The sequence below is a fragment of the Plectropomus leopardus genome, chromosome 5 (genome assembly GCF_026936395.1).
Source record: "Plectropomus leopardus strain MGB_pleo_1.0 chromosome 5, ASM2693639v1, whole genome shotgun sequence".
NCBI lineage: Eukaryota > Metazoa > Chordata > Actinopteri > Perciformes > Serranidae > Plectropomus > Plectropomus leopardus.
The window spans coordinates 24,132,655-24,158,616 of NC_142180.1; the positions used below are offsets into that span (position 1 = coordinate 24,132,655).

The 25,962-nt window shown below is 41.5% G+C and overlaps 1 protein-coding gene across 2 annotated transcripts in view; it reads left to right on the top strand.

Annotated features, from left to right (window-relative positions):
• Positions 1-25,962, top strand: part of agbl4 (AGBL carboxypeptidase 4) — a 497,335-nt gene that overhangs the window by 285,407 nt on the left and 185,966 nt on the right. For both annotated transcript variants that reach the window (XM_088077779.1, XM_088077780.1), the window contains one exon: positions 9,326-9,420. In XM_088077779.1, coding sequence (XP_087933905.1) covers positions 9,326-9,420 — 95 coding nt within the window. The remainder of the gene's footprint in view (positions 1-9,325; positions 9,421-25,962) is intronic.

The following is a 25,962-nucleotide window of genomic DNA, read 5'->3' on the forward strand; positions in this document are numbered from 1 at the left end:
ATAGCTCCCTTCAGACACAAGGCAATTCAAAGTGCTTTACAGGTGCACAGAAAATCCTGAAATACAATAATAAAATAAGAAAAGATCAAAATTACATTCAAATACTTAAAAAGAATGAAAGCGCAAAGAGAGAGAGAGGGGCGAAAGTCAATGTGAACAATAATTTTTTAAGCCCTGATTTAAATGAGTTAACAGTTTCAGCAGACCTCAGGTATTCAGGGAGTTTGTCCCACAGATGAAGAGCAGAGAAACTAAAAGCTGCGTCGCTGTGCTTGGTTTTGATCCTGGGAACACAGAGCAAATCTGTCCCAGATGACCTGAGGGGTCTAGATGCATCATATCGAATAAGTAAATCTGAAATGTATTTAGGTCCGAGACCATGTAGCGCTTTATATACAGGTAGCAGTGTTTTAAAATCGATCCTTTGACATATAGGAAGCCAGTGCGGTGATTGAAGGACAGGTGTAATGTGCTCTACTTTCTTGGTGTTAGATCTCTGAGAAAAAGGACTGCCTTGCCCCCTTTAGCTCCAGGTTGTAAATTCGAAGTCTCTCTTTAAAGATGTCATAGTGGACCTGGAGTTTTGGTTTTTCGCCACCTGCATTCGGCTTTTCTACACCCTGTTTTTGGAGCTTTAGCTATTGTGTCATTTCTCCAAGGAGATTTTTTCCTACCAGAGACGACTTTAGTCTTCATCGGAGCAATTGATAACATTTGTAATATTACCACGGAAACTGTTAACAAGGTTGTTGACAGAGGGTGAAGGCAGAGCTTGTGTAGGTGTAAAAGCCTGGTTGAAAATGTGCAGGTGTTTTTATTAATATAATACTTTTTAATAACCTCCGTTTTAATCCTGTTGGTATCAGTAGCGATGGTCATTTTAAAGAGGAGTTCTTTAGTACTGCCATCTTTGGGATTATCAGAGTGAATATGGAAATCACCTGATATTTAATAGTGCTAATTTTAGTGAGCTAAAAACATAATCAGGAAGAGTTTGAGTCACAGTCTAGTGCTGCGGTTGACGCCGGATCGAACTTGCCGTTGCTCGGGGCTCAGCTCCCGCGAGCAGCGCTGAAACAGCCTCGAGCTCCGGTGTTAATGATAGATCTGTTACACGGGAGAGGTCGGATCAGTGTCCGAGGGTCTTAGGCTGGTCACATGCCGGTTGCTGCATCCAGAAGAGCCCAAAACTGCGATGTGTTTTGCCTGTACTGTGGCGACAGTGGAGCTTGTCCTTCTCCCTAAGATCAGCTTCCAGACCAGCGATGCTTTTCTTCAGCCTTGAAACGGTAAAGTGACATGACCGACGCTCGGATCGACACTCAGCCATCAAACTAGCAGTTTGTCCCTATTAGTTGTGGGAGCTTAAAAGCGGAAAAGTTTCTTTAGAGGCGACCAACTAGCCTAGCCACCAGGCTAAAAACAAACCTGCTAAGCTAGCAGCGGTCCAGAGAGTCCAGTAGGCCAGACAGACTAAAGATCCAAACCTGCCAGGGTTAAAATCTTAGACCTCATCCAAACGTGAAGGAAAAATAACCAGAATCTAAAAGTGTAGTTTAAGAAGACGCTTTAAAACTATATAAAAATGTCACACAAAACACACAAAACGCCAAAACATGAGCAGCATGTAAATTACAAATCTGCCTCCCGCAGTTTTTCATATGCCTACATTATGAGACCCAGCATTGTTTAACAGTATCATCTAATCATTAACATTTTATTTTTAAGTGCAACAGCAGTTCTTATGATTTTCACTTCGAAACTCTGTTGTGAAAACTGAGTCATTAATCACTGTAATGTGTGTCAAATTGACGCTTTGTTTAACCATCCTGCCTTCATTAATTGTGTGTTTTAGTCCTCATATCAGTAATTGTGTGTACTGTACAATATTTATTTGTGTATTTCTGCACATGTTGGGTGTGTGTGTGTGTGTGTGTATGTGCATTGTGCTCCTGGTGGTGTCAGGTAGTCCCCAGTATTGTGGGTAGTTGGCACGCTGTGCGTCAGTGATCAGACTGATCAAAGACAACAAGAGAGGAACAGGCAGAGGTGCCAGCAGCTATCAGGCTGCCTGTCTCTGATGGCTATGGACAGGGCTCACAGATCTGCTCTGTTCGCTTGTGTTATGCTGTGAGGAAATCACTGTGTGGTCAGGATGACTCAGTGAACCAGTTTGGTGACGGGGACAGGAAACTTCACCTGATACCTGAGGGGACTGATTTGTCTGAGCTACATTATTGTTTCAGACCAGCCCGGGCAACATTTCAAGTGCAGTAATGTGGGTATAATAAAGATTTTTATGATTAACTGATTTTTTTTAAATATCATTTTTGCTGTGGTCTGAGCCCGGAGTCCAGGACGAGAAAGAGTCTCTGGAGCAGTTTTTGTTGGACATTTACATCATGATCTGCACTTTCATAAAAATATTTTAGTAGATTTATATATGTGTGTGTGTGTGTGTGTGTGTGTGTGTGTATATATATATATGTTTCGATTATGGTTTCTGTGCACAGTGCTGAGAAGTAACTAGTAACATGAAATTAAATTACTTTTAAGTTCCTTTTAATTTGGTTACAGCAAAGAGAAAAATATTCTATTAAATTACAGTCACTGATCACAATTTTAGTGATTACAAAACAGTAACATCCACATCCGTTCTTTTCTGTAAAAGTTTATAAAAAGAATAAAACATGCATTCTGCTGCTTTGCATCATTTTGGACATTTTCTAATCATATGGCCCAGTTTAAAACATTTATCAAAAAGTAATCGGTTGTAGTAAGTTACATTATTTGGATCAATTCCTTAAAATAGTTACAATACCTATTACATTTTACCAGGGTAACTAGAAATCTGTTTCTTAATTCATTTAAAAAGTAACCCTCCCAACACCGTCTTTACATTACCAAAACTTCAACAACACATACTGACATAACATCATTTCAGCAGTTGTTAACAATTTAAAAGCCATACATCTGTTAATTATGCTTATCTTCAAATAGGTATTTTACTACTGGAAAGATTTCACAAAACTACATTGTCTTTGCACTAAAGGCACTTTTGAATTTGGCTCATGACCAGAGAAAACAGGGAAAAAGACTGTGGCATTAGCTTTTGATCAAGAGGTAGAAACCTACAACTACCAGAATGCACTGCACTGCACCAGACCAATAAATGCTTCCCCTGGTGGGTGACGTAATGCAAGCTTATCTGTTATTCTTCAGGAAACAGTGCATGAAACAAGCGATGCTGAAACAGAATCGTGGTTCATGTTTGAACAGCGTTGCTTAGTTTAACAGTTTGATCTCAGTTTTTTCAGCTTCCATTTTTACGGTACAGGAAACCTTTTGGCACACACTTCTTGTTTGCAAATTTGTGCGTTACAGCCAAATAGTACAACAGTAGTATTTTCAGCAAGGAATAGGCAGTACAGAAAGAGAATTTCAGTCTATATTTAATCAGCGATGTATGATGCAAAACAGGTCATTTAGCGGATTTGTGCTATGAGATGAGCAGGGCAGCACAGGATGATGGAGGAAAGTTTATTGTTCATTTAAACATACTACCCACATTGTTATAATACAAAGCTAATTTAAAGGTTGTTTAAGGGGCAATGGGTAACACCTGGCCACATGCTATAAAGAAATGACCCTCAGGATGGGCGGGAGCTAGCTTGTTTCCACATCAAGCTGTTGCATTTCACATTCTGTGAATAAAGCCGAATGTATTAAATATGAATTCTTTCGATATCTTGCACATTTTACCTTTTAAATCTAAAATAAAGTGAAACTCTTAGGCTCCACTTGAATATATTCCATCAATAACTCCAGTCAACAAACCTACAAGTATTTAATTAGTGTGGTTTTAGAATTGAATCATCCCAGTAAGAGCTTTCACATTCTTTACACATTATTATTTCTCAGATCATTCATAATAAAGTCTGCTCAGCCGTCACTATCAAAAGGACAAAGTGCTCATTCCCTCTGTCGAAGCCTTGGACTACACATTTAGAATGGTTTCTTTAATAATTTATCCGGGCCTCTTCCAGGAAGCAATGCTATCTGGCCACAGGCTGGATCGATGGAGATCAAAAGACAGCGTTTGGTCCTGAATGCAATCCTATCCTGAAGCGGCACCAGCAAGGCTATTTTAGTGCCAGGCCCTGTGGCTGGATGGCTAGTCTGTTTAAAGGTTAGCAAAGAGGTTAGAAATGAGTCATTTAGACAGTTACCTAAAACATGAACAGCTCACACTTAAAGCACACATGCAGCTCTGTTTATTATGATTCAAAAGGAGAACAGCAAGTTTTATTGGTGGATGTGAGTTTTTTGTGGGGTTTTGCGAGGAAGTATTTTTTGAGTCATTGGTTTTGATGAAGTACCTCATTAAGGCCCAGCAGATACATTATAGTTATTTGCTGCTGTGAGAGTCAAACTCTTACTTATTGCACCATTAAGGTTCACTTGAGTTTCGCATGTTGTAAGATTCTGTCAGCCATACGAGGTTCAACTGTTTTCATCCCATTTTCAGAAATGTAATAGTTTGAATGCAATATTTAAGGACGCCTGTTGTCATCCGTGTGTGTGTGTGTGTGTGTGTTGTGACACCGCAGAGACACCTGTTCCAGTCTGTAATTCAGCAGTGATGGGGACGGCGGAGGGCTTTGACACGCTCTGTCGACATGACAGCTCAGACAGCATGGATGTTAATCTCCTCTAACTGCTCCCAGCCTAATTAAATCTTCCAGGGCAGCACACATGTACAGACACATGCACACACACAAATACACACACATGTTCTAAATTGGTCCTGGTTGTGCACAACTTTTAACGATCTGGAGAATTGGCCCCAAAGCGGTTAGATTGATTTTAATTCTATAAAATTCTGTATGTATATATATGTGTGTGTGAGTGTGCATGTGCATGCGTGTGTGTGTGTGTGTGTGTGTGTGTGTGTGTGTGTGTGTGTGTGTGTTGGCGCTTAAGAGAGAAAATCAAAGTGAGTTTATTGGCCAGGTTTTCTTGTATATACTACAAAGCTGACTCATGTTTTCAGTGGTTCACAGTGTTTGTATGCTGCAATTGAGATACGCAAGCAGAACAACAATAGCATTGTTCTTTTTACTTTGTTTCATCACTTCCTATGGTGTGCTTACCCGATTGTGTAAACTGAGCATAGGTGTAGATTTTGGGGGGCACAGGGGATATGTCCTCCTCATTATATAGAACACATGCATTTGTCCCCCTCGATAAAATCATCACAGTAGCAGATTTTGATAAACTCTTACAACATGACTTATAGATGCAACAGTGCCTCCGGATAAGTAGGTGGTGACAGGATACAACCTCAAAACCAGTAGTTGCAATCTGCAAATTAACAGAAAGAAGATAAAGAAACTATGCATGGTGGAAGCTACCGTGACAATTTAACTATAAAATGATGAATTTGTGCATAAAAATTAACCAGAAAGCAGGAAATCAAGTTTTTGCTGCTTAAAATTTCTTAGGTTAAGACCCCAATACCCTCCACACTTAATATGTTTCCCCCCAGATGTTGGAAAAAAAAAAAACTGATGCCCTTGAACCTGAGAGCTCGTGGTATGCACAGCAGACCATCTGCGTGCTTTTCGTTCTTTAAATTAGGGACTGCAGATGCTCACATCAGTCCTGTTGCTACATAATGGCTACTGGTATTTAATGTACTGAAAGTAGAGGACCTTATACATTTTCTAAACATCTGTGGATGACATTATGGTATATTTTGCCAAACTACTCAGAACAAACCATGTTGTAAAGTGTATTTAATCTGGACTGAATATACAAATTAAAGTAAAAACACATACATGAAAGAGGTTTGGTGATTTTGTCAACCAAATCCACAAAAATGGATCTTTGTGCTTGTATTTGTGATAAGAGGTGGTCTTCGCAGATGGAAATGCATGTACAATTTCATGCAAAAACGAATACCAATATTGCACTGGTCCTCTTGATACTGTAAACAGTAACATTTCAGCTGTGTGTTTACAACCACCATTGTACAGTTGAGTTCGTCTTGAGTCCAGAAAATACAGAGAAGATGTATTGCAACGAAATATAGACTACCACTTGACAAAAATGGCATGTGCATGGATTTTGGGTTTAGGTTTTCCATATGACTGTTCAGAAACGTGTAGAAGCTCCTGCAGGAAACAGGGGAATCTAATGAACCTGTTACCACACTAGATTGTAGGTACCACTTAAAAGGAACACAACAGTCTTGTACCTTGAAAGAAGTACACATATCTTTGTCTGTGCTTTTTAGTGAATTGTCCAGGGTTTTCCTGCTTTGCTTCCAAGCTTTTCAAAGTTCCCCTTGTCTTGTAGGTTAAAGTCTGACTTTGTGATCCGCTGTTGAGTCACAGGACGAAAAAGATTCTCTTTTAATCTGTTTAGCTTCAATGAAATCAGAGAACCACAGAGGGAGACTGAGGCTTCTACTTGCCATGTGCCTGCCTCCCCACCTACCAGCCCAGCTGTCTGTGTCCTCCACATCTGTCCACTGAGCCAGTGGAGCCCAGTTTATTTTCTTTACCTCTCAGTAACTTTCCGTCTCCCACCCACAGTTGTGTAATTATCTTCTGTCTCTTTTTGTCTGTCCCTGCTGTCTCTACTAGCTCCAGCACCTTTTCCTCTGCTTTACTGTCTCCCACCCTTGTATTGTGTATCAGTCTGCCGGCGATTCAGCTTTCTTTTTTTCTTTGCCGGGCCCGTGTCTCTGTCATCTGTCCAGCCGTAGCTCCCTCTGAGTTAAACAGGCCGAACAAATAGATTACAAACAGTGGGTAGAGTGAAGCAAAGGAGGAAGACAATCTGAATTTGTTGTGGATAAAGAATGAGGAAGGAGGCTGTGCAGTCAAAGAAAGCCAGTGGAGTCAGAGTAAGGCTGTATTTGCCTGAGGGGAAAAGGCTGAAAAGTAGCTCTCGCAACAGATGTGCGGGGCAGTAAAGTGTAATTGAAATGCCAGCAGCAATGGTCTTATCTCCCTGCTACAGGAGCCTGCTGCCAGTCTCAACATCAGTTAGATGTCATTTTACCTAAGTCTGAATCAGCTTGCCACAATCCGCAATCCCCATTCCTCTGATGCTAGGCAGGAGAAAAAGGGAGAAATGGATGAGGGGGAGGGAAAGGAGAAAGAAAAGGAGGGAGTGGAGGGTGGGGAGTCTGTAATAGGATTTCAGTAGCACCCAGTTAACTTCCACCACCTGGACTTAGTTGGTAATTTGATATGCCCCATCAATAGGATTCATTTACCTCACCGCAGTATTACCATTGCCATTCATTTGACTTTTTAAAAAAAGTATATTTATTCATTTCTCTCTCCACATTTCCCCACTCCTCCTGATCCTAATCATGCATGCTGGAGGTGGGAGGAAGGAACGGCTGTTCCACAACATTTTAGCTAAGAAAGAAAGTCCTTGGTCCAGGGGAGGTGGAAAGCCAGACACCATGGCTGTCCTCTGCGCTCCAGGCAAAGCTTAATGTTTTGGGCCAGGCAGCGTCCCTCTGGGGAGAACCGTAATGTCCTCCCAGATTAGAGGCTGGCACTCCTTGGAGCTGCTGCCTTTTATCGCGAACTTTGTTACTGCAACATGGGATCATCTGTGGGACATTAAAGCTGCCTTATCTCCTCACTGTAATGTTAATGTGTGGTGATTTTGTGTGTTGGTGGTGTTATCTATGGTACTAGTGGCAACTTTTACCTCTCTGAGCTTTTTCTGCAGTATGGGGTTTGTATTTTATAGCCACTCTTCGATGTGGTTGTAAAATCTGAGTCAAATAATGTTTTTTAAATTCGTATTCATATATTCATATATACAATTCATATATATATATATATGTACTGCATAAAGCTTTCTGTATTATGCCACTTTGGCAGAATAATTCTAAGATTTCCTTTTTTATTGCTTCAAAAGTTCAAATTTTGCTGGATTCTATTGCCTCATTTCCACTGCATGGTTCGGCTCTACTCGACTTGACTCACCTTTAGTACCAGCAGCTTTCCTCAATTCAATTTCATTTCTGCAGATAGTATCCTGTCAATGTAGGTAATAAAAAAGAGGAATGTCTACATTTTGTAAGTTGAACACAATGTGGTTTTATATGCTGCCATTTTTAAAATCAGTGATACCTGAAACCTCAATCGAGGTGATTCCGAAAAAGTACCAGCTACCTGGTCCACATAACTTTTATTAATGGAAAAGCAAAAAAGAGCAGCTGCAAGGATGTCGAGTGGAGCCGAGCTGTACAGTGCGGTAGAAATGAGGCTTAACTAATAAAAATAATAAATAATCAGTGCAGTCTTGGAACCCAATGGCTGTCGGTCTGACAACAATAAGCCTGTGGAGAGAGCAACCAGTATTTTGGGAGATTTGGTTTAGCAAGTGGATTTCTTGTCAAAGACTTCCTCTCTTGTGTGCCAGTCATTTTGACTAACCTTTATAAAAAAGACATCTGCATTAAATTTAAATATATTTAGAAAAAAGCTTGTATGAAGCTAAATAATCATCCGATGATAGTTTATTGGTTCAGAGATTGCATATTGTCCAATGTTCTGCCTTTCCGTTTATTTGGCAGAACACTTCCGATACCTAAATCTTGTCCCATTGCACACAGATATTGTAAAAATATGCTGATATCTGTTTAGGGATTACATTTCATTTTACTCACCTTCAGTCTTTCAGCATATCCTTGAGACCCGACAGCCTTTTTTATGCATTTTCTTCCTCATTAAAACCCAAGCTTAGAAGAATTTTAGAAAAATGTAAACACTTGCATTGTTTGCGGCATTGTGGCTCAGAGGTAGAATGTGTCATTGTCCAACAGCAAGGTTGGCGGTTTGATCCCTGGCTCCTCCAGTCAACATGTCGGAGTATCATCGGGCAAGATACTGAACTCCAAATAGCTCCCGATGCTGCGCCATCGGAGTGTGAGTGCGTATGAATGGTTACTGAATAACAGGTGTCCCCTTCCACAGTAGCCTCAGCCACCAGTGTGTGAATGTTTATACGAATGGGTGAATGGAACATGTGGTGTGAAAAAGCGCTTTTAGTGGTTGGAAGACTAGAAAAGCGCTATACAAGGACAGTCCATTTATGTCCATGTTTGCTTCCTCACAGCCTTCTTTCTCCCCTGGCTTTGTTGGTGCGTTTCTTTGCATATCTCTAACCAAAACTGAACCAATGCACAAACACACTCATAAAAAAATATCACTCCGTAACACTGATAGCGGTCTGGGTTTTCACTTTTTGTGGCTTTAATGTAACTTCAGTGTTTTTCACTGTTTTTCAGAGAGTCATCTTCAATGTGGTCAACTTCTCAAAGACCAAGAGCCTGTACAGAGATGGCATGTCTCCTGTGGTCAAGTCTACCAGCAGGCCAAAATGGTAAGTGTGCAATAACATTAGCACTATTTCTCTTTGCATTATTTCAAATAGGAACTCTGTATATCCTTTTATCTGTAAATAAAAGAGAGTATTTAAAGTTTTTCTGCAACTTTGAAAAACTTTTCTGCACTCCTCTTCAACACTAGATACTCCTATTTCCTAACACACACACACACACACACACACACCCTAAAGACTGATACTTTAGATTTCAGAGTGGATGCGTCTGGGCGCATTAGCATGTGATCCATTGGTTGCCAGTATGACGGCTGTCTGATGTAATAACGCTTGACTGATGGGTGCAGAGATGTGTGTATGAGTGTGTGTGTGTGTGTGTGAATGAATAGGTGTGGCAGGAGGGAATGGGGCTGGTGCAGTGGGGTTGGGCACAGCGTCTGCCAAGCAGGCTGGTGAATCCAGTGGGGCGAGGAGGGAGAACAGGGTAGCGTGATGAAGTGTTGCCGTCCAAGAGGAGCCCTGACATCTGTCATCAGTTGATGGAGGGCATCCGCGGAAAAGCCAGGCATCTGCCACCCTGAGCCGTCTGCGTCTGCTAGCCTAGCACCCGCACCGACCATACCGTAGCACGCCGGTCACAGGCTAATGGGAATAGACAATGGGCACGACACCATAGACAGGAAAGATGAACTGCTGTCGACGATACAGCACAGTGCAACATGATGCAGCTCAGCTCGGCTGCCTCGCTCCCTCTGTTTTGACTCTGTGTGGTGTCTTTGCAACTTTGCACTCGGAGTTTCTCTGCTGTGCTTTTCACGGTGCCAGTCACTGCTATTGTCTCATTCTGCCAACCATATATTTACAGTGAAGCTGGCAAGTGCTTGATTTAAAATAGGTATTTCCCAGGTGAATGTAGTAGTTGCAGTGTCAGTTAAGTTACTGCGTGTATGGCACAGAGGATATTTATAGCCTATTGCCCACTTTCTTATGTGTGTTATTTTATATACATATTTTCTACTTACCCCCTTGCTTTTATGTTGTTTTATATGCATGTTTGTATTTTTGATATTAACAGACGCCCCCCATTCAATTTCAGTTTTATCTGTTTTAAGCATGAAAGGTTAGAGATCGCCTGCAAGTTGGCCTTAATAAACAGGGTTCTGGTTACATTTCTCAGTTTACCGTTAAATCCAGAAAAGCAACTGAAGGACTGCGAGTATTTTCTTTTCTCATTTATTCTTTCAGGTGGGTAAATGTAACTTCAGCACCCCCAAATTTTAGCAGTAGTGTACACTATCATTGCTAGGTTACCTGTCTGTGTTGGTTTTATTATATTTCATTATATTGTGTAAGTATTGTATATGATTCTGTGATTTTTATACAATGCTGTGATTTTATATGCTTTGATTTTTATTGATTTGGGCCTGATGTGTTGGCTGTTGAAACCAGAAAAGCAATCCTCTTATTTTTAAAATACGTTTACCCTGGAGCGATTCGTGTGTGCAACGTGTACAACACCACAAAACAATATTATATCCCTGTTTCTTTACATGTGATGGTTTCATAATGATAATTTAAATGACTTTTTGTGCCAGGTAATTATTGTCCCACTTTCTGAATGCTCTTGACTCCTCATTTGACATAATCTTGAATGTCTGAGGTGTTAATCTGAGCTGCAGCCTTGTTGGGTCATTTAGGTCCCAAAGCTTTTCTTAATACTGCTAATCATGCAACCCTGACCATGTTTATGTTTCAATAAGCCCTCATAAATAGGTATTTAACTGACAGTCACAGCAGGAGGTAACGTTGCTGAGGCCCGACTCCAATTACCTCCCCAGGCTAATACTGTTTTAAACGCTCCTCTCAGCACTGTGCCATCTAAAAGGCATCATGTGTCATGCACTTGTAGAGCCATTTTCAACTGTCTGGGGCTCCCAAAGACCACAGCTGACATTGTTTGTGTCCCCACAAAGTGGTCAAGATGCTTTTAACACAGCCTCCTCTATTTGACTTTCTGCGAGCACAACAAAGCACAGACAGCTCCTAAAGTAGCAATCTTCTTTTTGACAGTTACAGATATGGAATAAATAAAAAGGCAGAGCGTGGAGAGCTTCGCCTGTCTGATCCAAACTCACACAGGACAGGATAAAGAAGGTACAGAGAGAGGGAGAGATAGAAAAAAAGGGAGAGAGAGGGAGAGTTGCAGACAAACAGACAGAGAGAGGGTGGAGGAGAAAAAACACAAAGTACAAGAAAGAGAGATTACTGAGACAGGTAGACAGGGAGGAGAGAGCGAGAGGGAGAGAATGAGCGGGAAAAGATTGCTCCCCCACCACCACCTGCCACCCCACGTCTGTATTTATCAAAAGAATCGTCAGTATTAGCCCAGGAGTTGAAGCCTTTATCTCCCCGTGCAGGTGCCTTGTGTCCTGGGGCCCCAGCATCGTTTGGTGCCGGAGGGTGTAGGGCTTGGCTGGCCTCGGCTAAGCTGGGCGTCTCAGTGAGAGACAACCGGCAGATTACAGTCCTGCAGGACGTTCACTGCTACAGGTGGAAGGATCTGTCCTCTATCCTTTCCTCCATCCCTTTTTTTCTTTCCATCCCTCACTCCATGACTCCTCCAGCCAGGAGACATCAGAGCAGACAGAGGCATGGATTTACCGTATCAGCTGGCATTTAAACACAGCTACAGGTTACATGTCTGATAAATAATGAATAAATGATAAACTAATTAAAAAGGACGATATAGCTTTTGAAATACGTGACAGATTAACAATGGATTTTATCCTGTAAGCGCATGGGAAAAAAAGTTCATCAAATACCAGAATTAATGATATCCTGTGCTACGCACTGTACAGTATCTGAAGCTTCATATTCTATTGTTTGTGAGTGCGAGTGTGTGTGTGTGTGTGTGTGTTATTGTGTGTACTGAGAATGTCATTAAAGAGATAGCAAAAAAAAAAAAACAATAATTTATTTTTCCGGATTTAAACATAACACCCTCATGTAGCTAAATCTATGCAGTTGAGAAGCTGCTGAATGAAATCAGGCCTGTTTCATCTCGCAAACATTAGTTGCAAGATTCATTACTCACCGTGAATTCCGAAAATATTGAATCTTTAAAATTAAATTGGCTGTCGCGATTGGTAATTGACTTAAAGCTCAAGTGAAAAAAAAAAAAAGCCACAAAATTGAGAAAAGCAGTGAGAGTGTTCATGAGACGGAGGACAGAGAGTAAACCATATTTTCTTATCCTACTCTGTCGAAAACAACAGCCCCCTTGGTGACACTAGGTGCCAAGCACGCTCCCTGCGGCCTGCTAGTTGTTAGACTGCTAGAGCAAAGAATTGCCCGGTATCCTTATTTTCCGAGATAAGCTAATTAGAAAGTCAGAGAGCGTGGTGTAATGCAGCTGTTGGAGGCCTGAATGCCTGGGGTGGGGGTGGGCGGGAGGGGGTGGTAATGGCCAGGACAGCTACATGAGACTGAGCGCATCAACCAGCAGATGCTTCTTACAGAGTCCCGTGCGGAGCGGAGGAGGAGGAGGAGGAGAGGGCAAATCTGACAGCAGAGGATATTTTCCAATTCTACACATTTGGGTGACAACCAACAATTATTTTCATTTTCAATTCATTTGAATATTATTATATGAATAACTTGATTCTTCAGCTCGTGAAGTGTAGTGGAAGATAGTGAACAGAACATCCATCACAAATTCATAGAGCCCAATGTATAATCTTCAAATGTCTTGCTTTGTCAGACTAACAGTCCAAAACGCAAAGACGTTTAGTTTTCAAATATGTGAACTACAAACGAGCAGCAAATTTATGGACCTGGAACTAGAGACTGTTCGATGATTTTGCAAATGACTCAAATGACTCATCGATTATTTGCAACTCACTCCCAACCAACTTTGTCAGTGGCCCTTCACGTCTAACTAAGACGCTTTAGGTACCCCTCCTGTGTCTGTTTTGGATACACAGAAGTGACATGTCACTTTACACTCGTTACATGCATTGTCTTTTCAAAATAAACTCTTGTTTTCACAGGACATGTACATTTTCTGCTTGTCAAATGCACACTGTCTCTTTAAAGAAACTTAACATGTTAGTAAAACACTTTGTTTTTAGGTTTACTTTCTTAGGTTTAGGCAACAAAAGTGCTTTGTTAGGGTTAAAAAAACATGGTTTTACTTAAAACAAGCATGCTTGTTACTAATGTAATGTAACATACGTAACATGACGTACATCTCGTGACATGCTCACTAGTGTAGTATGCTGCACATAGGCTACTAGCACACTGTATTGTTACTAAAACAACTCGACTGACACCAGCAGCGGTCTCCCAGGTAAAAGTCCTGAGTTTGACTGACCGATCCACTTACCCCTTCTCCTAAGCTATTCGAACGTCCTCGCTCTTAATGCCGTGGTAGTTGCCCGGAGTGTCGAAAATGCTACGACCCAGTGGGCCTCATACCGCCGCAAAAGGTGCATCAGTGTCTGACGCTGAGGGCCACTGACCACGCACAAGTATCTGATAAGTTTGGAGCGAGACCGGGTTGATATTAACATATTATCGCATTAAGTTTCTGTTGATCAACTGATTGATTCATTTGTTGTTTCATGACAACAAAAAAAGATCTATAGAAACCATAATCAATTAAATTACTTCCCAGCAACATAGTCATTGACATTTTTGCTTTATGTGTAAGCAAAATTTACATGTGATTCAAACATTCTTGTTGCTTTAACCTGACGAGCTAAAATACACGTCCCTACATAATTTCTAGCCCATTAGATCTGTGATGTGTAATATATTGGAAATGTTCTGATGTGCGGTGTCACTTTTAATTAACTTTCCACTTCTTCGTCAGTCAGTAGGTGTGTGGATAAAAATAGCAACACCTCTAACTGAGCTAACAGATGAACAGTCAGAGTTGGAGGAAATGGGTTGCCAAACATTGCTTCTAAAGTTAGAACCAGCCAACCTTGATCAAGGGTAAATGCTTTTTCCTCCTTTTTGTAATAGGAGGCAACAAAAAACACAGAGGAGTGCTTTTCGAGCAGTTGTGCTCAGCTCCGAGTCAGTCAGTCAGTCAGACAGACACAGACAGAGAGACAGACAGACGGTCAGACTGACAGACAGACACAGACAGACAGACAGACAGACAGTCAGAGCACTTTTGCTTGTCTACCAAAATCCTTCCTGTACGCGTGTGATGCAACACCATAGTGAAATTCTATTTGGAGATGTCTGCCTCTCCATCGTGGTGCGTGTTAGCAGTAATTGTTCTGTCAATCAGCACAGCTCTGGCCTGCCTGCATCCCCTGCCACTTGTTAAGCCCTGGCAGAGGGCGAGGGGTGAGGAGAGGTGAGGCAGGGTGAGGGAAAGAGAAAGGATACCTTGGCTGCTCTGTGTGTGTCTCTCCTTGCTCACCTCTGTCTGTCTTTTGAGTGTTTCTGCCTGAAAACTCACTTCCTGCCTGTTTGTCCTCTTACCTCATAACTTATTTTCTCAGTTTTTATATTAGGCTTTGTTTTGGTGCTGCTGGCTTAAATTCCCTCTCTGTATTGTGCCCTATTATACTTTCTATTTTGTTCTTCTATTCAGTGTTATCCATAGACTGTATCTATAGATGTGTAACCCCCCCCCCCAACTTACCACCGCTATGCTTAAGTGAGGTTAAAATTTCCGGGATACAGGCGTTGTCATCTTGCGATGGTGATGTCATTGAGAGACGGATTCTGCGCAGTAGCGATATCCATGGTGGGGGACTTCCTGCCAAAATACCTGTCACCAACCAATTACATCATTAAATGCGAGTGCACAGATTGGCTGTCACAGCTGTCAATCATAGCAGAAAATCCCCCTTTTTAATAATTGAATAACTCATTAAAATTGAACATATCATACAAACAAACACTGAACAAACATCAGGGTGATGAGAGCTACCTTCAGTGACAGAAACCATCTTTGGGAAGATTTTGTACTTTTGAGTTTTTGATATATGTCCCATTCACTAACATGGAGGGGCGGGATTTATGACTTATACTGCAGTCAGACACCAGGGGGCAATTGAGATTGAAAAGCTGCACTTTGGGGGAGCTGTCATGTTGTCCATCTTTATATACAGTCTATGGGTCCTGATGGCGTTGTTCATACTGAAGGAGCAGCGCTGCTCGCTAGCTCCCACCAGACAGAGTGGTGCTCAGTGCACTAAACTTAAGAGTAGCAAAATAAACCTTTCGACCAGCATGTGTAACTGCTCAGAAATATTCTCTGCAGTTAATCAATTCATGGTTAACCGTTGAGCTCCCTAATTTAAATCATAGGGTGACTATGATGAAACATTTCAACACAACAGAAGGCAAAAACACTGAGAAGATGCTGTTGGCATAGATGCATTAGACCTACTGATATTTTTCCTCACATAGTTCCTGCAGTATGAAGGAAATTGCACTAATCAGCCTTTAGAAAGAAAACAACAACAAAAAAAAACTCTTTTCCGCCCCACACACAACTCCCATCCTCTAACCTCGTGCTGCTGAGCGGGGCCGCCTGAGTCCGGATGCAGCATGTGTGACAGTAGAGAGGGAGACGGCCTCTCCCTTGAGGACTGAGTGTCAGGCAGCAAACTCAAGACAGACAGACTGCAAGGGTTGTGCGGGAACTACGGCCGACCTCTTTGACTCCCCCCTCCGTTCAGCAGGTCCGCGCTGTCCTCTTCCCTCTCGTCTTCCCGCTGCTGAGCCACTTGCCCAATTAACCATGTGGCATGCCTTTTAATAATAGACCTTTTAATTGTCGACAAATGAAGAGTGATGTAAAATAGCTAATAGCTTGTGCTAATTAATAGGGGAATTGAACGCTTGTTAATTAAGGGCAAACAGGACAAGGACCGGCTCGGGTAATTTGAGCAATAAAACCGAGACTAACGATTCATTTCCAAACAGACTCGCTTCATAAAAACATCAAGCGACCCCCGGTTTGCTGTTAGAGATCACTTGCTGCCCCCATCCTGGCTTTTACAACCACAACCGTATCCCCTGACCTGAAACACACACACAAACACACACACACACACACACACACACACACACACACACGCACGCATACTGCCACACATCAGTGTACACCCAGGAAATGTAAATAGGAGTAATCCTACGTGCCCACAGATCTGATTCACCGAGACAAATCACAACTATATAATGTCTTCAGAAGGTAATAACAGAAATTATTTGCTACAAGAGTCTCAGTGGTATGATACAACGTCTGAGTTGCTTGTTTAGTATTAAAACACGCCATATTGAAATGACTAAATTCCCTGTGTAGCTGTTGACTTATATTGCAACCAATTCACGTTGATATTTAGAGTGTCTCACCTATTTCCCTCCTTGCTCATCTCCCTGTGGTCGGACTTGTTAGACTTGAGGCTAAGGGAAAGAAATATATTGTCAGCCGTGGCTTCACTCATTCACTGTCTTCCTCAAGAGACCAGAGTAGCTTTACTGTCTCCTCACATCCATGTTTCTCTCTCCCACATCGCTGCTGCGATGTTTTACTGTAACATAACTTTCATTACACCTATACTGCGCCTGCGGCCTCTATCTCTGCGTGGCTGTGTTTAATTTAAAACAGAGACTATGTTTCGGTGCTGTTTCCTTGCTCTCAACCCCATTCTGGAGTGGGAACCGTAGCAATCATTCGACAGACAGGCTATGGGTTTCATATAAGATTCTTAGATTAAAAAAATGTTATATATGATGTTCTCTTTCCGTCAACATTGTCTGCGCGATAAGGGAGACGGACAAAATCTTTTAATAAAAACCAAGAGCAGGAGAAAGTAAGAGACACGCACACACCTAATTATCTGTCACCAGTTCGACCGCAGAGAGGAAATGGAGTGATGTATGAATCTGAGTGAATATTTGGAAGAGCAAAAAAAAAAAAAGAGAGAGAGAGAATACCTGATGTATGGTAGCTGTGAAAGTGATGTGGTAACTCTAGCTGAAATGTGGAGCGGTGTTCATGTTCCGGGGCAATTACTTCCCTTTCCACCTCACTCCAGTTGTCTTTAAAGACTTGAGAGAAGAAAAGTGATCACAAAGCTCTGTTTTATTACATGAAATGGCACCTCCCTCCATTTCCACTTTTCTATTCCATCTGGAAGTCTTTATTCTTCTGGGTAGGACAAACGGCAGAGGAAGACAGGGAGGAAGAGAGAATGAGACGCTCCAATCAGAGCAATCAACGACACGTGCGGCTTCCTTGTTCACAGAAACTCATTTGCATGCTGCCAAAGGAAGTGAAAGAGGATTATGTGGGGGAAATAATAGGACAAAATGTAACAAATAGATTAATAATCTCCTAGATGAGGATAAGGATGTGTGTGTGGGTGCTGCACAATAGCACGTGTTTGTGCAGAGTTCCCTGAAGAGAACAGGGGTGGGAAAAAAAAGGAGGAAGAGCGAGGGGTATTGCAAAAAAGAGGCAAACTTGCTCCTGGCTCTCCATTCAACCCACAAATGACTTACCTGGACAGTTTTATGTTTGCCTGGAGGAGAATTAAAAAGGCACTTCATTTCCCCTTTTACAGGCTGGGTACGCATGTCAGTGCAGCCCTCCCTGAAAGCGCTCTAATCTAAATGCTTTTGTCAGGGGAGATTTGGTAGATTGCAGCAGGCAGAGGTACAAATTGGTTGTGTCATCTTATAATGAACTAGGTGAGGCGTTGCAGTTTTTCTGCAGCCAGCAGTCCCCTGATTACTGTACTGTAAGTCAGCGGCTGCTTTTAGTATTGTCGGCGGAGGACCTCACCTTCACCCCTCTTTGTTCAGGCAGCCTGATCTCGTGAACATTGCAAAATGTTTTGTCATCGTAAGCCCAGTGTGACACGAGGCAAATTCTTCAGCGGCTCGTCCTATATAGTGTTTTATGCACGCAGGCTCCTGCCCCGTGCTGGATTTACATTGCATATATAGAAGCCAAGCCTGCAGGCTGTGCAGAATACTGTGAGGGGGGTTTTGGGTGGTGATGCTTGGCTATAGCCTGTTTGAATCTTATTGGGTGTGCTCAGCACGATGGCGAGTTGACCCCCTGACTCCAACTAAAGGATTATGGGTATCTCAGCGATTCCACAAAGCCATGCTGTCAGGTGTTTACGGGACATATTAGGACACTCTGTAGGACTGGTTGATATCTGCATTCTGCCCAACAGCCTCTGTGTGAGTGTGTGTGTGTGTGTGTGTGTGTGTGTGTGTGTGTGTGTGTGTGTGTGTGTGTGTGTGTGTGTGTGTGTGTGTGTGTCAGACGCTGTAATGAATTCAGATGGTCAGCTAAGTCAACAGTCGTGAGGTGCAGGTTCCAGCTCCTCTGATGCTTCAGCACTATCGGCCCCACAAACTCTCTGAAAATAGATCCTTGAACAAATCCTTCCCGTCTCCTACTTGTATTCTCCTCTCTTCTCATTCTGCACTCGCTGACACAAAAACTCTCTGTGTAGATACACATCAGCACTAGTGCAAACACACAACCTCCATTAGCTCTCAACAGTCCTGTGTCTGTCATTTGAGCATCTCCCTCTGTTACTTTGTCCACACATCTAAATCTTTTTTTTTCCTGTGTCAGAACACTTTCATGGATGTGTTGCTTGTATGATTGTATTGAAATGGTTCTCTGTGCTGCTCGAATGCTTCTGGGTGTCAGAGATGTGAGCGGTGAAATGGAGTGTGAAGTTCAGGGGATTGGACTGTCTCAAAACTCGTGCCTGTGATTTAATTACTGCAGCCGAGTTAAAGTTACAAGAGAAAAAGATGCAGAGAAGAAAGAGAAAGATGAAGTATGAAATATGACAAGGATGGAATAATGCTTTACTTGCCAGCCTAGTGAACTGTCCACATCATATATACCATAACATTAGGGACAGTGGCGTAGTGGTAGTTGGTGAGGTAGGTGTATTACCAGGTAGATAGGAAGGTTACCAAGGTGGAAGTGCACAGCCAACGTGTGTATGTGGGGACCGTATGGGTAGTAACCGGGCTGAAAAATGGGCCTTATTTGGATTGTCCACAGGTTCCATAATGGCCACATACCAATGTCTCACACAGGTGGGTTGACCCTAATGGGCTCCCAGATAAGATGCTCATTTTGGGGCAATACCCACTTAGTACCCAAGAAGGCCTATAATAACCCATGTGGGGCCTACTTGGGTAAACCCACCCATGTGGCCAACTGGTATGTGGTCATTGTGGAATCCCTCGACAATCCCGTATAAGGTCCATTTACTACCCACATGGGCCACACATACATATATACTCTGCTTTGTAATCCAGTTGTGTTTTAGCCGATAGACAAGTATACTGTAATCAGCCATAAAAAAAGGTGAGTGTACCTGCACATTGGCTCCACGACAACACTGATCAGGGACTAACAATTTTGCATTGGCACTTATTGCAGCAAAGCTCGCTCAAAGTATATTATTTGATTATTGTTTTTCCAATATTTTAATGTCTTGCTGACTACCATCCAATTATTTATTATTAGAGAAATCACCTCTGAGTGAAAAGCAAATATCTAAGGACGTAATTGGCAAAAGTTAGATAGTAAAAATTACAAGGAGCCACCAGTTGGCTCATCACGTTATAAGATAGGGCTGTCAAACAATTTATTATAAAAAAAATCTTGATTTATCACAGAATTTCAATAGTTGATTACGATTAATCACATTTTTTTATTTCATGTTTTCAATTCAGAATCTGTATTGAACTATAACTAGTGATCTATATTAGAAATCAAATGACAGCAAAAAACTGCATGGGACTGGCATTGAGTGGGTATGTCTGTAAAGGGGAGAACCATCGGGACCCACAGAACCCATTTTCATACAGATATCTTGAGGTCAGAGATCAAGGGACCCGTGTAAAATGACCATGCCATTTTACCATACCAAAATTTAGCCTAACATTGGAGCATTTTTTACTTCTTCCTGAAAAGTACCAAAGGATTCCTCAGGTCCTCCCATGTTTTCGCTGTAGCTTTAAAACTCAGCCCAGTACAGCCCCTTAAAGACAGGAATGTTGCCTGGCTTAATTGCATCACAATTAACGTGTTAACGCTGACAGTCCTATTGTAAACATCTTATATTTTAACATCTAACCAGCTATAGTCTTTGTCTTGTCAGAGTTACCTTCTGAGGTGATGCTTTCAGTTGTTTCCCCATGATTCAAATTGTCTGAGAGAGCCCACAGTTGAATCTTCTGTCTCTCAGTTCATTCCTAAAATGGCTACTTAAAAAAAAATCCCGCCGCATCACTGTCCACAACACAACACAGGATAAAAGCTTAAGCTGACAGCACAAACAGCAGTGCACCGGCTGAGCTATTGTTTTCCTATAGAGAGAGCGATGCCACCCAGCCAGGCGGTGTATGTGTGTGTGTGTGTTTTCGCCTGTGTGGCCCTGGGTGTGTGCATGACATGTGCACATGGCTTCCTCTGTGAATGTGTACATCTGTTTGTACTCGCCCGTGTTTGTGTTTGTCAGCATGTTTGTTGACGACACTGTAGGACATCAGGGTGGGATTGCTCTGAATGTGAGGAAACAGCTCATCTGAATATAGATGGGTCCCATCTGGAGGCGGTTGGCTTTGGCCCTTCATAATTTTGTAAGCAGCTAAGCATCTGGGGCCCGCTAATGAAACTAAAGGCACAGGAAAAGGCCCTAGGCTAGCGCGGGCTGCCTGTAGCTGTCTGGATGGAGGGAGTCGGGGGGGGGTTGGGAATGAGGAAGAGTGGAAGAATGGATGGAGGGAGACATGGGCCAGGAGGAAAGAGTGTGCTGAGAATATCAGAGGTCTTAAAGAGATCTAGATGGCTCCTTTGAGAGAACAGGCAAGAAAGCCAAGTAGGCCATTAGAAAACTGAGCCATAAAATGAAGACAGTGGTGTCTTTATTGTGGCCCATTAACTTGGATGGTCATGCGGAGATAGCTGCACTATGTGCCACTGTAATGAGCAATATAACGATGCCACAGCATAGAATGATGCACTGTTAAAAAACAGTCTGGTTAAGTAGAATTATGTTAACTACTGGCATCAGATTTTGAGAGCAGTTTCAGACCATAATACTGTAGCTTATGTGAGTTTTGTGTCTGGCCTACAAGGGAATCCCAGCAGGATATTTTCTCGCCTGTCACATTTCATCTTTTTTTTTTTTTTTTTTGTCATCTGCATGAAAATGAAGAAAGGCGTTCAGTTTCTTTCAAAAAAAAAAGTGACTGAGGAAATGGATTAATGTGCCGAGAACACATTGTCACATTTGTGCATGCTGCGTTTTTTGGCATTCCTGTACGCCAAGGATACTGAACTTGCTTTGCTCAGGGGCAAAATGACAGGAGGCCAGGGGCCAATTAATAAACTTTGTAAGATTTATCAGATAAAATGAATGATAAATGAGTCAAATCAAGTCACAGTAGCACCACACCGGTCTGGTATATTCACAGTCGTTTCTAGGATTTGAGGAGCCCAGGCCCGAGATCCTACCCTAGCACTTAAAAAATAAATAAAAAAAAAAAAAAAATATATATATATATATATATATATATATATATATATATACGTATATATATACAAGTTCTATTTTGACTATTTTTTAAATGCACTTTGACACTCTGGCTGCATGATATTGGATTTTTGCCAATATCCGATATGCCAATGAAGGATTAAGGATCCCAGCCATGCAGTACACGAAAAGAACAAAGTTAGGTGTTCAGGTCTCAGTGATCATTAAATAAAAACATTATAATAAAAAACTGTGTTATTAAGTATGTCAATAAATAAATAAATAGATAATGTGAGCAGTGCAGTATGTAAACAGTTAAATCCTTAAAAACTGAGAAAAATTAATCAAGTACCTTAAGTAATATAAAATATAGAATTTAATATTAAATATAATTAAAATACTAAAATGATATATAAAAAAAACCCAGAGTAATACTGTTATCAGTGAAATGACGATATTATCATGCAACCTTATTTTACACCTTAATAACATTTAGAGTGCAACAAAAATTCCACCGCGACTCATTTAATTTTCATTGTATATTAGAAAATGGTCAATAGGCCCCCCCGGACTCTATCATGGGACAGATTTGGCCCAAGAGCCATATGTTGGGTATCACCGCTATATATCCTGAACTGAAGTCTTTGTGTTTTTTCATCACTGCTCCCACCGTTTGCTTCACATCCTCCTGCCTTCCCTCCAATAATGCATATGACCCTGAGCAACTGTCCTGTCCACAGTGGCTCCTGCTTGTGCTTTGCTTAGGGAATGGAAAGCCATAGGCCCTTTTCCTTAAACTTTATTATTATAGCTCCTTTATTCCTCCCTCAGCCTGATTTCCCACTGGAAATGAAATGAAAAAGCAATTGGTTCTCCTTTTTATTACTGTCATCTTTGTTTTCTGTCCCAGAGAGTAAGATTGCCTGATCTCAGAGAGTTGCACTTTTACCCCCCATCTGAAGTCACAGGGAAGAAAAACAATAACAGGGAAAATAACAATCAGCGTCATAAAAAAATGACCTGTCAAAATGAGCGTGTCTGAAACTGGAGGGCCGCCAGCATGCCGACACCCACCAGTTGTTTATGACGGGATGAGTCAGTCAGAGTCTGACGGTGGCCTTCGCTATCTGCCAACTCCCGCAGTCCAGGAAAAGATGTTTTAGAGGAGATTAGGATCACAGACAGTGGGAGGAGGAGGGAGGGAGGGGGAGAAGGGTGGAAGGTGAGAAAGACGAATGGAGGAGAGGGGATGGCTGCAAAAAAGTGGAGGTTAAAGGATAGAGGAGGAGGTGGGGGGAGGAGGAGGAGTCCCCTGAGGTTCCTGCTAACCCCGCGGAGACATGCTGACGGGGGATCAGACTCCTCATGCGCAGCGCCTCAAATCATTTATTCATCGGCTTCATTAAGAGAGAATTACAAGGCTGCTTAAGGACCCCCAGGTCACTCACTGTTCTCAGTCATCACTATTCTTAATGAAAGCCTCCAGTGTGTCCTAACTGTCAGCTGTTTATGGGTGGTAATATTGTGGATTTTGAGGAACAATTACTGTCATCTAAAGGACGACTTTGCAACATTTACTTTAACTCACATTTTACCGCTAAGTTGTGTCATTTTACAGTATGGATCAGCTCGCAGCAGCAGCTGTATACAGTATTACTGCTAATCAAACGTAATGACACAGACTAATTTATGCAAATTTCGCATCATTCTCATAATTGATGCTTGTGATTTTCAAACAGCAGACAGTAACCTTCATTAACAGCCGGTGTCAGTCTCTACAGTGTTTCCTGCCTATCTCATCTAACTTCAGCTAGCAGACAGTACAACACAACAGTGATTGTCCTCTGGACCTTCACACGTGTAATTATAACTGAGGAAGATAATTAAGGAGGCGGGGAGGAAGACAGATCTTGTCATTTAGTGAACAATGCCGTCCAATCTACTCATGCGATTCCTACTTCCTGAATTATCAGCTGACATGACGGCGCAATCAGCCAGAAAGCTCCGTTGCTCAGTTTGAAAGCCATGAGTGTCAAAACACAAACCCCCTAATCTGGTTAATATCCACAAGTTGATGACATCTGAATATGCATGGGTCGAAAAGTCCATGTTGTTGCAGTTAAATAAATCTCACTAGGGCTGCACCTAACGATTATTTTTTTATCGATTAATCTATCGATTATTTTTTTTTATTGATCTAACTATAATTTTTTTTATTACTTGATTAATATAGCAACAAATTTTCCGGAAATAACAATTTAACACTTATCATACACTGCAGGGCATTATTCCCCAACAAAAAATAGCCCAGTCTTAACTGGTAATCTGTGTTTTACAGTCAGAATAAAGTTAATGCAAGAGCTTGCTCCACTCAAGTAAAAGGAATGTAGTGCAACCAACATTTAGCAATGAAAAAGCAAAATAGATAAAACAATGTAAAATTCAAGTCACTGTTAGGAGGAGTAACAAAACAGTTATTCTTTGTTACAGTAACAAACCTCAAATCTAGCAGTCCAACAAAACATCTTACAGTAAAATTAGTGCAATTTGAATAACATTATAACTTTTTTCTAACAGAAATAATTATAACTAGTCCATTCTTTCTGCATTAAAATAGTCCAGCCTTAACTGAAGGCATATCGCTGCCTGCTGATATGAGTGCTGTATTTTCATATTTATAAGCACATATTCCACTCATTTATGAAGTTGTACAAGCTCCTGCACAGCTGACAACCCCATCCTGTAAATGTTTCAAAATAAAATGCATTGTATCAGCAGCTGATGGCATTCTGTCCACAGAGACACAGTCAGATAGCTTTTGTTTTGAAAGGGAAGCAAGGAAGTAGAGGTAAAACAAACCTTTTTGTATTTCCTCATCTCTGTTACAGAGAGAGACTTTAAACTGCAGTATAAAGTGGTATAGAGTCAACAAACTTGAGCGTCACGCATAAAAAAACGGCGAGCCACCATTTCTGTAGATGTGCTGCAGCTGATGCGTCGACGCACGTTACGTGAATCGACGTATTTACTGAATTGGTTACATCGACGGGATGCCCCAGCCCTAAATCTCACCTCCTGGTCATCAGTCATCAAAGAGCGGAGTGAATCAAACGAGATGATAATAAAATATAAGATATAATATAACATATACTATAACAAAAGTGCAATTTCAATTCAGTTTGGTTCAGTTTTATCTCTATAAGCCAATATGACAAATCACAGCCTCAGTGGGTTTTATAACCTATGTCATCCTCTGTCCTTGGAGCCTCACAATTAAAATTATAGACCAAATGCCCTGTCTCGCAATCTTAACAAAAGTGAAAAATGATTTATGTTCCCAGCCGGAGATTTGGATTCACTCCAAAATTTATAGGGTTCTTCTTGGCCCCTGCTACACCCTTCCACCAAGTTTAATGAAAATCGGGCCGGTAGGTTTTTTATATCCTGCTGACAAACAAACAAACCAAACTGAAAACATCACCTCCTTCATAGAGGTCATTTATGCAATGCTTTGAGATAGATGCGCACATTAGAATAGTAACATGCTCACTATGCCAGTGCTAAGGTGTTGATGTTTTATGTTCAATAGCACTTTCAAAAGCACTAAACCCAAAGTACAAGTGAGGCTGAGTGAAATGTCATGAGTTTTCCTGAAATTTGGTCAGATTGAATGATGGTGCTCAATAGACAGTTCAGATATCACCAAAGCTATTGACTACATGAATATCTTAACCAAATTCTCAAATTCCAGCTAACAGTTGTTGAGATGTTATACTCAAAGCCACAGATGATTTTGTGGGGAGTGTGTCTGCGCAGGAAATAAAAAATAATAATGATAAAGCCTGAAAAATGACCTTTCTTAAACAGGAAGGCTTGGCCACTAACGACATGGAAAATAAGAACTGAGCTTTTTCTTTTCCGTACGGCAGAAAAAAAGTCATAGCATGATGTGTTAATTAGCGGCTCCTCCTGCAGTCAGCTACTGCACATGCTCACATCACAATGTCGATGCAGAAATGATATGTCG